The 14904-nt window shown below is 33.7% G+C and overlaps 2 protein-coding genes across 6 annotated transcripts in view; one reads left to right on the top strand and one right to left on the bottom strand.

Annotated features, from left to right (window-relative positions):
• Positions 1-14904, bottom strand: part of LOC135122762 (breast cancer anti-estrogen resistance protein 3 homolog) — a 125480-nt gene that overhangs the window by 30777 nt on the left and 79799 nt on the right. The gene's annotated exons all lie outside the window — the stretch shown is intronic.
• The window catches only part of LOC135122768 (aquaporin AQPcic-like), a 48411-nt gene that overhangs the window by 32557 nt on the left and 950 nt on the right, over positions 1-14904 (top strand). For both annotated transcript variants that reach the window (XM_064047186.1, XM_064047187.1), the window contains 5 exons: positions 671-867; positions 6987-7130; positions 7183-7260; positions 7481-7618; positions 7670-7753. In XM_064047186.1, the coding sequence (XP_063903256.1) occupies positions 671-867; positions 6987-7130; positions 7183-7260; positions 7481-7618; positions 7670-7753 (641 nt within the window). The remainder of the gene's footprint in view (positions 1-670; positions 868-6986; positions 7131-7182; positions 7261-7480; positions 7619-7669; positions 7754-14904) is intronic.

The following is a 14904-nucleotide window of genomic DNA, read 5'->3' as shown; positions in this document are numbered from 1 at the left end:
AGACAAATATTTTAAATTGTTCTAAATCAAGAAACACGATTGTTTATGAAACGATGTCTTAAAAATTAAAAATGTTAAGAGGAATTCCAATAAAAGTAATTTAGACACATTAAACACGAAAAAGAAAACAAAACAAATTTATAAAACAAGAAAAAGAATGAACAAATAGAAAATAAAAAAAAGAAATTCTGTCATGTTAAAAATTTAGAAAGACAACAGAATGTTCGGTCACAAAGCAAAATTGGAGACAGATGGTGACATGAAAGTTTATTTCTGACATTTGATTCACGCCATATTTACCGATTAAAAAAACAATGCAAATGTACGTGTACATAGATAAATATTCAACAATTAAGGCTGTTTTACATTCATTCCAGCTGCATTTTAACTTCGCACCTTTACTCACATCCCACACGTTTATCGTGAAAGCTTGGTATACACTTGCTAAACCCTCGTGTTTTAAAACTCAACACGATCTAATTAATTATTATTTTGTCGTGCGCTTCAACAATTTCGTCGTCGAACCCGTCACAAAATTAATTTTCACTAACACAACACTGGAGTGTGCTATCAATAACTTATGACATCGTCCAATTATTTCTGACATAATCGATCGATACCGAAGATAACACTAACAATAATTAACAATAACAAGAACCATCGTTTCCAGATTCCGACGTAACGTACAAAAAGGGCAATACGTCAGCCTGGCTGAATGGTCTCACAATAGCTACTGCCGAATTCATTGGGACGGCATTGTTGGTTTTTCTAACATGTATGGGATGTACGAAGGAGATGTTTGGGGAAATTATTCCTGTTGCGCAAACGAGCTTGGCCAGCGGTTTGTCCGTCATGACAGCTATTCAGGTGAGGTATTGAGCTATTCAGAAAATCACAGGGCTTGAGTTTTGTATAGAGAGTTGGTTTTGTCTTCGGGGGACGTGAACATGGAAGGGTGGAAGAAAACGGGTGAAATGGGGTATTTGACAGATAGACAGACGTGTGTGAAGGCATGTGTTCTAATTGCAATGGGATTTTTAAATCGGTTCATCTCTGAGTGAATAGTGTCAATAAGCTCTTAGAGAGCTTTGTTGTTGGTTTGAAAAGAGAACTGGGACAAGTACACAACTTACGTTTTAATGTAGTACCCAGATAACAGGAGATTATTAGGATGACCATTTGGAAATTTGTTGCCTACACATAAGTACCTATGTAAATTTAGGTGCTAATGTAATCAATAATATCAGGAGTGAATGATATGACAACAGTGCTTCAAAAATGATTATTTTCAAAAATAAAGTGAACATCAAAGTTTATAGTTTTCAGACTCAAATGTGTAGCAACCATATGTGTTTTTCTAGCATTTAGTGAATTTTTGAAATATAAATAAAATCTTTGTCCTTCTTGCAGTCCAAAATTGCAACGAAAAAAGCAACATGTTTCAGAAAAAATTAGTTTGAAGCTATTTAAGAAAGAACTTGGCTCGGCCTTGAAGTACAATCAAACAAATAAAATTTTTTGTAATGTCAGGTATATGAATTTAGTTATTTATTAATAATAAAAATAGTAGGTAATGTATTCCCAAAATTTCGAGAAAATGAGGTAAGCTCTCAATAAAATAAAGTACATACTTCATTTATAATTTTTTTTTGTGACTCTATACCGGGTGTCTGGAAAATGGCGGATTAACTTTTCAGTACGTTATGTACGGGGGTTTCGGGAGTCCGAAAGACATTTATAAATTATAAATAAAAACAAAACCAACAAAAGAAAAATCCATTAAAGCATAACCAACTAAAGATATTCAAAATTCATGCCTTGTGCATATAAGTAAGCTCGTAAAGTTTCCAAATTTTGATCATTTTTTGTAAAAGTTAGTCATCAGTACTTGCTAAAATAGAACTAATTTTGGCAAATGGCATACTCTCTAAGAAGAGAGGGTGGGTGGGCGGACCTAGTAGCTGCTAAGATAGGATTGATTTGGGCAAATGAGATACCCTCTAAGAAAAGAGAGGGCGGGTGGGCGGGGCTAATACCTGCTAAGATAAGACTGATTTTAGTAAATTATGACGTATCTTGTAAGCAATTTTATTAAATTATTATAAGAAAAGACACTTAGAGGCTCGAAAGCACTTGCAAATTCCTTCCAAACAGGAATACCTAGAACCTGAAGATTGTTTTAAATTTTTCAAAAAAAAAAAAAAAAAAAACTGGGTCCCAAAATTAGCTGAAAAACAGGTCAGGTCAGAATTTACCAAAAATAGAACACCAAACTCCTCGAAATTTGTTTTAAATAATTTACAATAAAAATCTCCATGCGCTCCCAAAATAATACACCACGGGTACCCAAACACTACGGCACTCAAGACTTTTTCAGATTCGTAAAAAGTAAAACACTAAAAGTTCAAAAGATTTTTTCAAGTCCAACAAGCAACAAAACACCAGATTCCTTTAAATTTATCCGAAAATAAAACACCAGGGGACTTAAAATTAACTGTGAACATTTTATACGTATGAAAACTTTGACAATTTTTGATACGTCAAATATTTTTAACTGCTTACTCTATTTTCGCTGGAATTTTATCAAATTATTACAAAAACAACACAACCATATCTTTGTACATTCTAACTGAAATGGTAATTAAACATGGTCATGGGTCAGAGAAATACTGACTAAAAGTTTTATTAGTTATTGTGATAATGAATGTGTTGTTAAGTTATTAAACGTATCAAAAAAAAAAAACAGTTTTAAAATCATTACAACTCCACCAAAATGTGAGAAAGATTTCTTTTTACTATTTTTCCCAGACTCACCAACTGATTGTTAACAGCGTAGCGGAGAGTTAATCCGTCATTTTCGAGACACCCAGTATAAGCAATTGTAAAAAATATTAATGCATTGATGAACCACAAGTATAGATTTTGTATATTTCAGGTGGAAATGACGTCATGAAACTTTTGAGGGGATAAACATATAAATTTTGGTTAGTGATTTACAATGCTTACGATAACCTTAAAGACCATATCAATGATTTGTTGACTTTTTTAGTTTTTCAATTATTTGAAATAAAAATTCAAAAAGTATCAGGAAAAATCAAAAACTGTGAGTTTTAATTATTAAGTTTTTGATGGCGTTTTATTTTTATTTACTTACTGTAATTTTCATTTTGCACGTATTTTAACACACATTCACAGTTTGCGATTACGTATCATGTTTGAATCGTGTTTCTGCGAGTTTTGAGCAGTAAAAATAGTTTCATTTATTTTGCTAAATAATAATAGTGTTATTTATATTTATAATGTTTACTCGAAAAATTTTAATAATCAGTGTTTTGATATCTGCTCTTAAAAGAAAAAATTGGTTTAGAGTAGTAGACAGAATTTTCTTCTGAAGTAGATCCAGCCTCTTCGAAAAAAATATAACATTTGATCTTGAGAATTATTTTTTTTTTATAATAACCCATATAAGTTAAAAAAATCTAGATGGATTCATAAACCACAAGTTTAAATAAAAGTAAAGTTAAATTTTAAATAGCATTTACCTGCAGATTTTTTTGATGACGTCATCAAATTATTGGTAGGGATGATCACATAAATTTTGGTTAACGGTTTACCACCTGCGATATTTATAACACGTACGTCTAAAATTTGGCAACAATCGGTGAAATTGTTTGGATATTGGATATGTTTAATAAAAAAGAGAGACAGACAGTCAACCAGATGGAAATAGAAGATCTATTTTTTCATACTCAATCAGAACAGAATTACCGTTTTATTTTATTGGAAATATTTTATTTCAGTCAGTGTTCAGTTTATTTTAGTTTAAACTTTTGCATTTAAAAATGGACATAATTTGACGAGAAAATTTAAATCATGCTTTAAATCAAATGATATAAATCGGACAAATTTTGCAGTTTGTAAGTCAACAGATGACCTTCGAAACTACTGGACGGATTGTTGTCAAATTTTATATGTATATTGGAATTCATGTTTGTTAGAAAACTAACCAAATTTTGGCTAATCATTCCCACCAACAATTTGATGACGTCATCTCCAAAATTTACAATACACAGTAAATTTCTTTTTATTTTTATAAAATAAGATATTTCTGCTGAGCTCTGCACTTGTGGTATAGGAACCGATGTTGAGATTTTACCCTAGACATCAAGATTTTTTGAAAAAAATCGTATAACAAAATTTTGCAATTTAACTTTGAAAGTGCAAAACCGAATTATTTGAAATCTAACAAACGTTTGAAGGTTATCGTAACCATAGTAAACCGTTAATCAAAATTTATTTATTTATTCCCTCCCAAAAAATTGATGACTCTAAACTTGTGGTTTATCAATGCACTCATAGTTTTTAGAATTACATTTACCGGGTGACTCAAAAAATTAATGAATGCGGCAATATACTGTATTAATTCAACCAAAAACGACTCATTCTATTTTCTCAAAAGTTTGGGAATACAGTACAAATTGTACGTGCCCTGGCAAAAATGTTGATGACGTTATCACAAAATTTGTAATGGAAAGGTTCACTTGAATAAACTCGTAGCACGCTTTTCTACCTTTACTTTAACGTTACATACATAAATATTTCAATTTATAAGTGTTATAATAAAAAAATAAAATTCGCAAAATCAAAACAAAATTTTTCGAAAAATCTGGATTAACTGTAGTGTACTTCAGGGGCGAGGGAAGTTCTATCACACTCTTTTCACTTCAAATTAAGGAAATGTGCCCTTTGTCGGTATCTTCAAAACAATGTTTCGATCTTTTCCTTGGACATTAAGATATATCGTGTATTGGGGATCTGGATTCTGGATTCTTAATTTATGGGGGCTGACCGTAGCCAGCCGGCACCTAGGCCTCGCCTTTGGGCCCATTGTACCTTCCCCAAGTCCATATCAGGGTGTTTTCCCGCTCCTCTACTCGTCAAGCCACCCAACTGCTTGAATGTACTTGAGTAATGCAGAGGGTGGAAACTCCCTGATATTTGCCATACTAGGCCAGATGTCCCCTAGTATGGATTCCCTGTAGGAGGCTAGGGCTGGACACTCACGAAGAATGTGCTCAGCTGTTTCCTCTTCTTCATTGCATCCACGACAGATTGGGTCTGTTACCACCCCTATCGTATATAGATGTTTGTTAAACTGGTAATGTCCCGTAAGGAATCCTACCAGTTTACGCAGTTTGTCCCTTGAAAGTGAGAGATAAAATTTCGTCAACTTACGGTCTGGTGTCGCCATACAAGCTCTACTATGCCGACAGCTGCTCAACTTCACCCATATCTGCTCATGGCGTCTCTGGGTATATTGCTTTACGAGTTCGTTCGAGAGGGCGACCGAAGGCGTGATTGCCGGTTCAGGTCCCCAGAAGGGCATGCGCGCGGCTCGCTTCGCCATCTCATCTGCCCTCTCGTTTCCTTCGTTGCCACTGTGTCCTTTGATCCAACAAAGTTCCACACTATTCCTCTGCGTTACATACTTTAGCGTTTGTCTGCACTCCCAAACCAGCCCGGATCGAACCATACAGCTGTCCAGGGCTAGTAGTGCAGACTTGCTGTCAGTAAGTATGCGTATTGATTTGTTGCCGATTTCACGTTCAGCAATGATTCTAGCTCCCAGTATTATTCCCATCAGTTCTGTTTGTAAGACAGACGTGTGGGTGCCAAGAGGTACACTGATTTGTGCGTTCAGTTGTTCGGAGTAGATGCCGGCTCCTGAACCACTATCTGTTTTGGCACCATCGACATAGATATCTATGTCGGCTCGTCCTTCTGAATTATCATTCATTGATATTCTATATGTCTTCTCATATATTAATTTTGTGCCCATTCGGTCACAACCCATCCTTAACAAGGGTATTCTGTTGAACGCCTCCGTTAAGATCCGAGTGTGCTTCGTTGTGCGGCCTTGTTTGTTCCATACTCCCAGAGAGTGAAGTCTTAGAGACGTCGTCATTGCCGCTTCCTCTATGTAAAGGTTAAGAGGTGCTAAGCAAAGAAGAGTCTCCAGAGCCGCTGTGGGAGTGGTCCTCATTGCTCCTGTAACACTGAGACACGCCATGTATTGGGGATCACTGGAAGTATCATTTTTTTTATGGGTTTCCAGTAGTTTCGAGTCTTTATACGTAAACGAGTGACCCTACTAAGGACTAGTACCGGATAAAAATTTACAATATGGCCTACAGTTTACATGTGCCCAAAAAGTAACCACGAATTCATAGACCACAAGTATTTTATAAAATTTAAGTGGGATTTACTTTTCAAAATTTTGAGATGACGTCATCAAATTATTGGTGATCATCAAAAAAGATTTGGTTAGAGTTTTAGCATTTACAGAATATTTCTAAAACACATCTAAAACCTCACAACAATCAGATTATCTGTCTAATACAATTACAAACAAATGACAACAGACGGTAAAGGGAGACCTACTTTTTCATACTCTTGGGGTTATGAAATGTCGAGAATATATGAAATTAGCGGTTCGCTCGACGGACCCTATTAGAATATTTTCCTAGCTTACCCTCGGGAAGTGAAAATAATGGGAGGGTAAAAGTCGTTAGGGTATGATTTACCGAACTTTGCCAAAAATAAGGAACGTCTTTAGTTGCAGCTTCACAAAAAAAATAATTAAAATCATTCACAATTTTTAACTATATTTATAATGCTCAACAATAACACTTATGTAATGCTTCTGCTGCAACTTAAAGCCAAAAGAAAAAAATCAAAACCAGAAATAATTTCACCACCTTGTTAAAACACGATCTGCATCCGTCTACCCAGCTGCCACCTCAGGGCGTCTTAATAATGGTTTTCAGCTACTGAACAAATTCCAAAAACGGAATTTATCACACCCCAGCCTCATATTCCTGAATACTAGATAATAATACCCCGACCCTGAAAATTATAGGCACGAACAAGCTCGAATTAGAATTTTTTAATTTCGTCTTTATTAAATTTTTTGTATGCGGTTTCAGATCTTCGGCCACATCTCTGGGGCTCATGTGAACCCAGCAATCACGCTTTGCGCTGTAATTATGGGCGAAATTTCCCTGACATCGGTACCGATTTATGTGAGTTCCCAAATTGCGGGTTCTTTGACCGGCTATGCACTTCTTACGGTAATAAATCATTTTGTAATAAATGCAGAGACAGCTTAACCACTGATTTCAGGCTGTAACACCGGATAAATACCTTGACACAGCTGGACACTGCGCCACTGCCCCTCACATGGAGATCTCACTAATTCAAGTAAATTTTCTGTAGATACACCTCGTTTATTTTGGTTAGGTGACAACAAATTTATTATATTGTACCGAATTTGTTCTTAATAACGGTTACATCATATATTAATTTGTGTTGTCTTGACAACGCCGCGATAGTCCACAATGCTACAAATTTTTGAAATGACACGTGATGAAAATAAACGAGGTTTATGCAATGGATTCAAATTTTCACGTTTTTATTCAAGGCATGTGTGGTGGAATTTCTCGCTACGTTTATTATGGCGCTTGCTATCTGCGCTTCGTGGGATCCGAAGAATAGCTCGAAGGGCGATTCGGTTCCTATAAGGATTGGTCTCATTGTGTTTCTGTTAAATATATCGGCGGTATAACAATAATCATCCGATTTTATTTTCGTCGTTCATTTGTTTTTTTAGGGTGCGTACACTGGTGCCAGTATGAACCCTGCACGGAGCTTAGGGCCGATTGTTTGGAATCACTACCGGTGGTATACGCACTGGGTGAGTTATTTTGTGGTTGAAAAGCCATTGTTTAGGATGCTTCAAGCACAAAAAGACGATTCACTATAAAATGTTGTTTTATAAAATAGCTATAAATGGCGGGATAAGTGATATATTTATTAGATCAGGAAAATACAATGCGAATTATAGATTTTCAGTTAATGCTTATGGTTTAAAACTTTTTTGAGGATGATACATTATAATACCAATTGATTATTAATGTTTGTTATTTTTTTGCCAGGCTATTTAAAATTTTATGATAGCATATCTGACTGTCAAAACCAAGACGTCAACAAAGTCAGCTGCCACCTTCTAATTACGTTTTTAGATACGCTCATGTCAAAACCAGAGATATGTAAAAGACAGATGCGGTTATAGCTTTCCCGATCTAGGGCCAACATCTATGATCTAAGAGTAGCAATACTTTGTGTCGCCTATCCTTTTCTATATCAGCACCAGTACTATGGATTGCCAACTGTAGGCTACATCGATCACTCTCTAAAAGGTGGTTGTCTTGTTATTGGCCCGTTCTGATGGCGGCAATTATAAATAATCATAACCACCCACAGTCTGAGTAGTCTGACAGGGACCGGCACAAACACAAGAACGGCATCAACGACAAACGTTGCGCCAACTGATTGGTTGCGCCGTACAGAGCGAGACCTTCAGATATCGGGTTACATTATACGTGCTAGAGAAAAAGAGGGAGATATAAACGTACAGTGACATTTTGGCCCTAAACGTATGTCCGCGAGAACATTAAATATCTGTATCTAGTCTTTTACATATCTCTGGTCAAAACTGAGAACTGTGAGCTGACATGTTAACATTGCTGCCAATAGTTCAGAATTGCCAACACAAAAATTTGCTTCAATCATTAAATATCACTCGCTATAAATGCGGATTTTTGAAAGTCACGTTTTCTACTATTCCTGACGTATTTGGTTACAAGAATTTAGTATATCCACGTAAAACTTTGACAAGCAAAATAAACTTGATGCTGTGCAAAAACTGAATCAATAAACGGAAAAAAAACAAAAACTGACGCCAAAGTTTGAAAAAAGTGATAACACATTTCGCAATTTGACAACGTCAACTTTGGTTTTTATTTGGAACGCTATTTAAAATTATTTCATATGTGTTAGGTCAGGAACAAATTAGTTAGTATACATTAACAATTATAAATAGTACTGTTCGCGTATTTTATAGTTCAGGGTTGTTCCTTGTTGTTTTTATAAATAAATTAGACCTACAAATCTTTCTCAAAACTATCTGTGTTGACTTTCTAAATTACAATTTTATGCGTAGAACTGTCATATTTGACAGATTGTTATTTGAACAGTTTATTTGATATTCAGAGTAAACTCTATAATCTGAAATATATTGTTTAAATAAATATGAATTGTCTTCTAAAGGTTTTTAAAAATGTAAAGTTATTCAGAGAGAACTCTCCTCTCCACTGAAGATGGGTTGGTTAAATTCAATTTCTTAGATGAACCATGAAAATTTAATTTGAAATTTGTATTTTTTCATGAAAAAAATTGGTCTAATGTTATTAAACACGCCTCCCTGCCCCTGAAGTATAATAATCAAACAAGTTCAGTTTTTTAGAAAAATATATAGATAATACATAGCATTACCAGTCACTGTTTCAGAAAAAAAAGATCATGAGGGGATCGAACTCGTGACCTTCACGGGATTAGCACTACGTTCTAACCGCTGCTCTGATCCATATTACTAATCTAACACAACCTAACTCTTTCACCTCTGTAAAAAAGTCAGATTGTGAATACTTATAGCAAAATGAAAAATATTTTTGGTGACCTATTCAAATTTTGATTGTGTACGAGTGACTTTTTTTACAAGTGGAAACACTCAGTAATGTAAGAAATTTAAAATTCAACATTTTGATTTTTTTACGAAAATTTAGGTCCTTAGGGTAAAAAATTGGAATGGATTCATAAACCACAAATACAGGAGAATGTTATTTGTATAAAATTTCACAAAAATCAGTCCTTTAGTTTCGCAGATTTCTTACCTAATAAAATATTAACACCGACAATAGACAAATGGAAATGGAACACCTATTTTTTCATACTCTAGGGGTAACGTCCAGAAAACATGTAGTTAGTAGTAGGCGTTCGCGTGATAGATCCTGTTATGTATGTACAATACATTCTTAGCTTACGCTAAAAAATAATAGTGTGTTCCCAGAATTTTCGCAAAATTAGATAAAACCATTTATTATTTAATTAGTAAAATTACTTGATTCACCTATTCTTTTTACTCCCGGAGCGTAGCTTAAGTATTCTGTAATCGCATCCATCGGGCGATTGGCTACTTTCATTTTTTCTGAACGTTTCATAACCCCTAGAACACGAAAAAATAGGTCTCTTGTTTTCGTCTGTCTATCTGCCGAATTCCATCTTTCCGCGTCAGTGTCGATTTTTATTAGACAAATAATCCCCGAAACTACCGGACCGATTGTTGTCAAATTTTGTATGTAGATATATTAGAAATATCGTGTAGATTGTAAAATTAACTTTTTACAAATATTATATACATTTTATAAAGGAACATACTACTCCACTTGTAGTTATGAACCCGTGTTGAGTGGTTACCCTAGGCATCCACATTTTTGAAGAAAAAACAAAAAAATTGGTCTAAAGAGTTTAGACAGTACTTCCCTCGCTGTCGGAAACTTGACGATTGCATGCCTATTGTGTTTTTTTTCTCATTACATTTTTGTAGTGGGAATTTAAAAAAAAATTGCGATGACGTCATCAACATTTTTGCAAGGACACGTATATCAGTTGGGATAGATGTAGTGTAATACTAAGAATAAAATTATTATATTCTCAAATTTTCGGGAAAATGAATTGGGTCGTTTGAATATTGATTTGTAATAATCAATAAAATAACGAAACAATTTACTCACGTATACCTACGTATCAGAGGCAACTAAAAATCGTGTATGTTAATTTAAGATGACAGGCGTAACAGCATACGTGAGAGCCAAACACAGAAACTGTAAACAAAACGACCGTCGGTTTTATTGCTTCGACTTCCGCTTATTATATAAAACATTGGGTTTTATTTTAATTCTTGACGGTGAAATTCACAATTGGTTGATTATAAACATGTCTATTTCGCATTCGCGGAACCAAGTGACCGCATAAAACAAATGCAGATCTGTAACGTTAAAGTCGATGTAAATAAGCGTGCTACCCTTATGTTTCAACCGAGTTTTTCCTTTAACAAATTTTGTGTCTACCAAATTGGGTTGGTTGGGGTGTAATACTAATAATAAGTGTTGCCTTTAATTTAATCAATAAAATAAATTGACTTCATTAATTTTTTTGAACCACCTCTTAAGAAAATCTAAAAAATATGAATGGAATGATAAATCACAAGTACAAACTCATCATATTTTTTGCATTTTAGATAGGATTTATTCAGCAAAATTTAAGGGTGACGTCATCAATTTTTTTAGGAGGGATGAACAAATACATTTTGAACAAAAGTTTACCATGCTTATAATAACTTTAAAATATTCCCAAGATTTCAAAGCATTCGGTTTTGTAATTCCTGATTAAATCGATAAAATAAATTCACGCCTTCATTAATTTTTTTGAGTCACCCTGCATATGCAAATTCAAAAATATGAATGGAATGATAAATCACAAGTACAGACTCATTATATTTTGTACATTTTAGATGCGATTTATTCGGAAAACTTTTGAGCTGACGTCATCAGTTTTTTGTAGAAGATAACCAAATATATTTTGACTAAAAATTTATTATGCTCTTTATAACCTTAAAACATCTGCAAGATTTCAAAGCATTCGGTTTTGTAGTTCCTGATTAAATCAATAAAATAAATTTACGCATTCATTAATTTTTTTGAGTCACTCTGTATATGCAAATCCAAAAAATATGAATGGAGTGATAAATGACAAGTACAGGCTCATCATATTTTGTACATTTTAGATATGATTTATTCGGCAAACTTTCGAGCTGACGTCATCAAGTTTTTGGAGGGGATAAGCAAATATATTTTGACTAAACATTTATTATGCTCTTTATGACCTTAAAACATCTGCAAGATTTCAGAGCATTCGGTTTTGTAGTTCCTGATTAAATCAATAAAATATATTTACGCATTCATTAATTTTTTTGAGTCACCCTGTATATGCAAATCCAAAAAATATTAATGGAGTGATAGTTCACAAGTACAGACTCATCATATTTTGTACATTTTAGATATGATTTATTCCACAAACTTTTGAGCTGACGTCATCAAGTTTTTGGAGGGGATAAGCAAATATATTTTGACTAAACATTTATTATGCTCTTTATGACCTTAAAACATCTGCAAGATTTCAGAGCATTCGGTTTTGTAGTTCCTGATTAAATCAATAAAATATATTTACGCATTCATTAATTTTTTTGAGTCACCCTGTATATGCAAATCCAAAAAATATTAATGGAGTGATAGTTCACAAGTACAGACTCATCATATTTTGTACATTTTAGATATGATTTATTCCACAAACTTTTGAGCTGACGTCATCAAGTTTTTGGAGGGGATAAGCAAATATTTTTTGACTAAAGATTTATGATGCTCTTTATAGCCTTAAAACATCTGCAACATTTCAAAGCATTCTGGTTAGCAGATTAAAAATTAAATTTCAAAATGTTGTTTTATAATTTTGATTTTTTTTCCAAAAATCTGGACGTTTCGGGTGAAAAGTCGATTCAGAGTTGTAAACTACATGTGTAGGACTATGTTATTTTATACAATTGAAAACCCATTTACTATGTACAATTTTGAAGTGACGTCATCGCTTTAGTGGTGGGGATGATTCGACAAATTTTGGTTAGCGTTTTACCATCTACATGATATTCTTAATATAAGTACAAAATTTCACAACAATCGGTCGAGTACTTTCGGAGATTATCTGTCTAATAAAAATCCGTGACAACAGACGGACAGACGGACAGACGGACAGACGGACAGACGGACAGACGGACAGACGGACAGACGGACAGACGGACAGACAGACGGAAATGGGAGACCTATTTCTTCGTCTTCTAGGGGTCATGAAAGATCGAGAAAACGTAAAAGTAGAGAGTCGGCCGACGGACTCGATTACAATACTTCCTTTGCTTACGCTCGGGAAGTAAAAAACCCAAAATTTTGTAACATTTTGCAATTTAACTTTGAAACTACTAAACCGAATGGTCTGAAATCTTGCAAACGTTCACAAAAAAGTTGATGACATATCAAAATTTTGCCGAATAAATCTAAAATATGCAAAATATTATGAGTCTATACTTGTGGTTTATTAATGCATTCATATTCTTTTGAGAATTATTTATACAGGGTGACTAAAAAAATCATGAATGAGGGAAATCAAGAGGGAATCACCTCATTTTCCCGAAAATTTGTTATTATTGGTATTACACTGCACCTATTCAAATTGATACTTATTTAACACTTCTTTAAGATGCTAAAATGTTGATGATGTCATCACAAACTTTTCTTATGGGAAAACTCGCTTGAAACATACGCATGGCATGCTTCTTTACCTATACTTTAACAGTCCACACATATCTTTATTTTAACTTACAGAGTTACCATAAAACAATAAAATTCGCAAAATTAAATTTCATAATTTTTCGATGAATCAGTATTTGTTCGCTTGAACTTCAGGGGAGGGGGGAAGTTCTGTTTAAATTAGACCAAATTTTAAGCACATTGCACACACGATTTAAAAAAAAAGAAATATATTAGATACTACAACCCAAACAATGCAGCATCTGGAAGCAATTTTTTTTAACATTTACTTATTTAACTTTTTTGCACTGACGTTATTATTTTCTAGAGGGGATAAATAAATAAATATTAGTCTTAGTTCTGAAATCGTTAAATTAATATTAGTATTATCTTGCCTAAATTTCAAAAAAACGTCGGTTCTTCTTTTTGAAATCTTGGAGATGTTTTAAAGTTATAATAGACATGGTAAATTTTTCATCAAAATGTATTTGCTCATCCCCCACTACACAAGTCTGTACTTGTGATTTATCCCGGCATTAATATTTTTTAGATTTGCTTATACAGGTGGCTCAAAAAAACTAATGAATGAATCAATTTATTTCCTTTTCCCCGAAAATTTTGGGAATACAATAGTTATTTTTAGTATTAAATGTTTAAAAATTGTCATATTTCAATTGGCGATTCTGGAAAACCGGTTGGACTTAAAAATAAAATTCGCAAAATCAAATCTTATAATTTTTTGAAAAATCTGGTTTTATTTACCCTCGATCAATTTTTTGAATTTTTCGTTTTTCCTTTCTCTTCGATTTTGTAATTTTAAAATTGAAAAATCGAATAATTAAAAATTGAAAACTCGTGAAATTCTTTCTTCAGAGCCAATAAGAATGACTGATGAAAACGGAATAAGGGTGGGTGGGAGGGGCCCCTTTTACTTTGTTTTAAATCTTAAATTCTACCACTTGTTAAAATGGAATTCAATTCACATTTGACAGTAAATAAAATGGAGACAAGAAGTGAGCGGAACTGAGTTTACGGACCCCCTCTTCATTTAAGTGGCTACACTTAATATTATTAAATCTTATCTTGGCAAGTACTCGCCCCGCCCACCCACTCTCTATTTTCTTAGAGGGTATCCGATTTGCCAAAATTAATTTTATCTTAGCACGTACTGTGAAATTTGCTTTCAAATTTTTTTTTTTACGATAATCCGTATGAGTACCACCAAAAATATGGATATATTGTTAAACTCCAAACAATGAAGCAATCATGCCATAAGTTTCAAGCAAGATTTATTGAACACAATTTTGAGCTAACGTCATCAAATTGTTGGGAGGGATGAAAAGATGAATTGGAATTAACGTTTTACCATTTTCACACCTGAAGTAGGATTCAGATGGCGTCGTCAAATTTTTAGTGGGAACAATAACACAAATTTTGGTTAACTTTTGGTTACCTTCCACACGATATTTTTTTTCATAGTCTAGGAGCTACAAAACGTAACGAAGACAGGAAAATAGTTTTACGGAAAGCAAAATACGTTGGAATAGAAGTATTTCCTAAATTTATAAAATATTTTATAAAGTTCTTAAAA

Source organism: Zophobas morio, unplaced genomic scaffold (assembly GCF_036711695.1).
Source record: "Zophobas morio isolate AGI-343-1 ecotype UQ-CSIRO unplaced genomic scaffold, CSIRO_AGI_Zmor_V1 ptg000005l, whole genome shotgun sequence".
NCBI classification, from domain to species: Eukaryota; Metazoa; Arthropoda; class Insecta; order Coleoptera; family Tenebrionidae; genus Zophobas; species Zophobas morio.
Note: the sequence above shows the minus strand (reverse complement) of the source record. Positions and strands in the feature narration are given on the sequence as shown.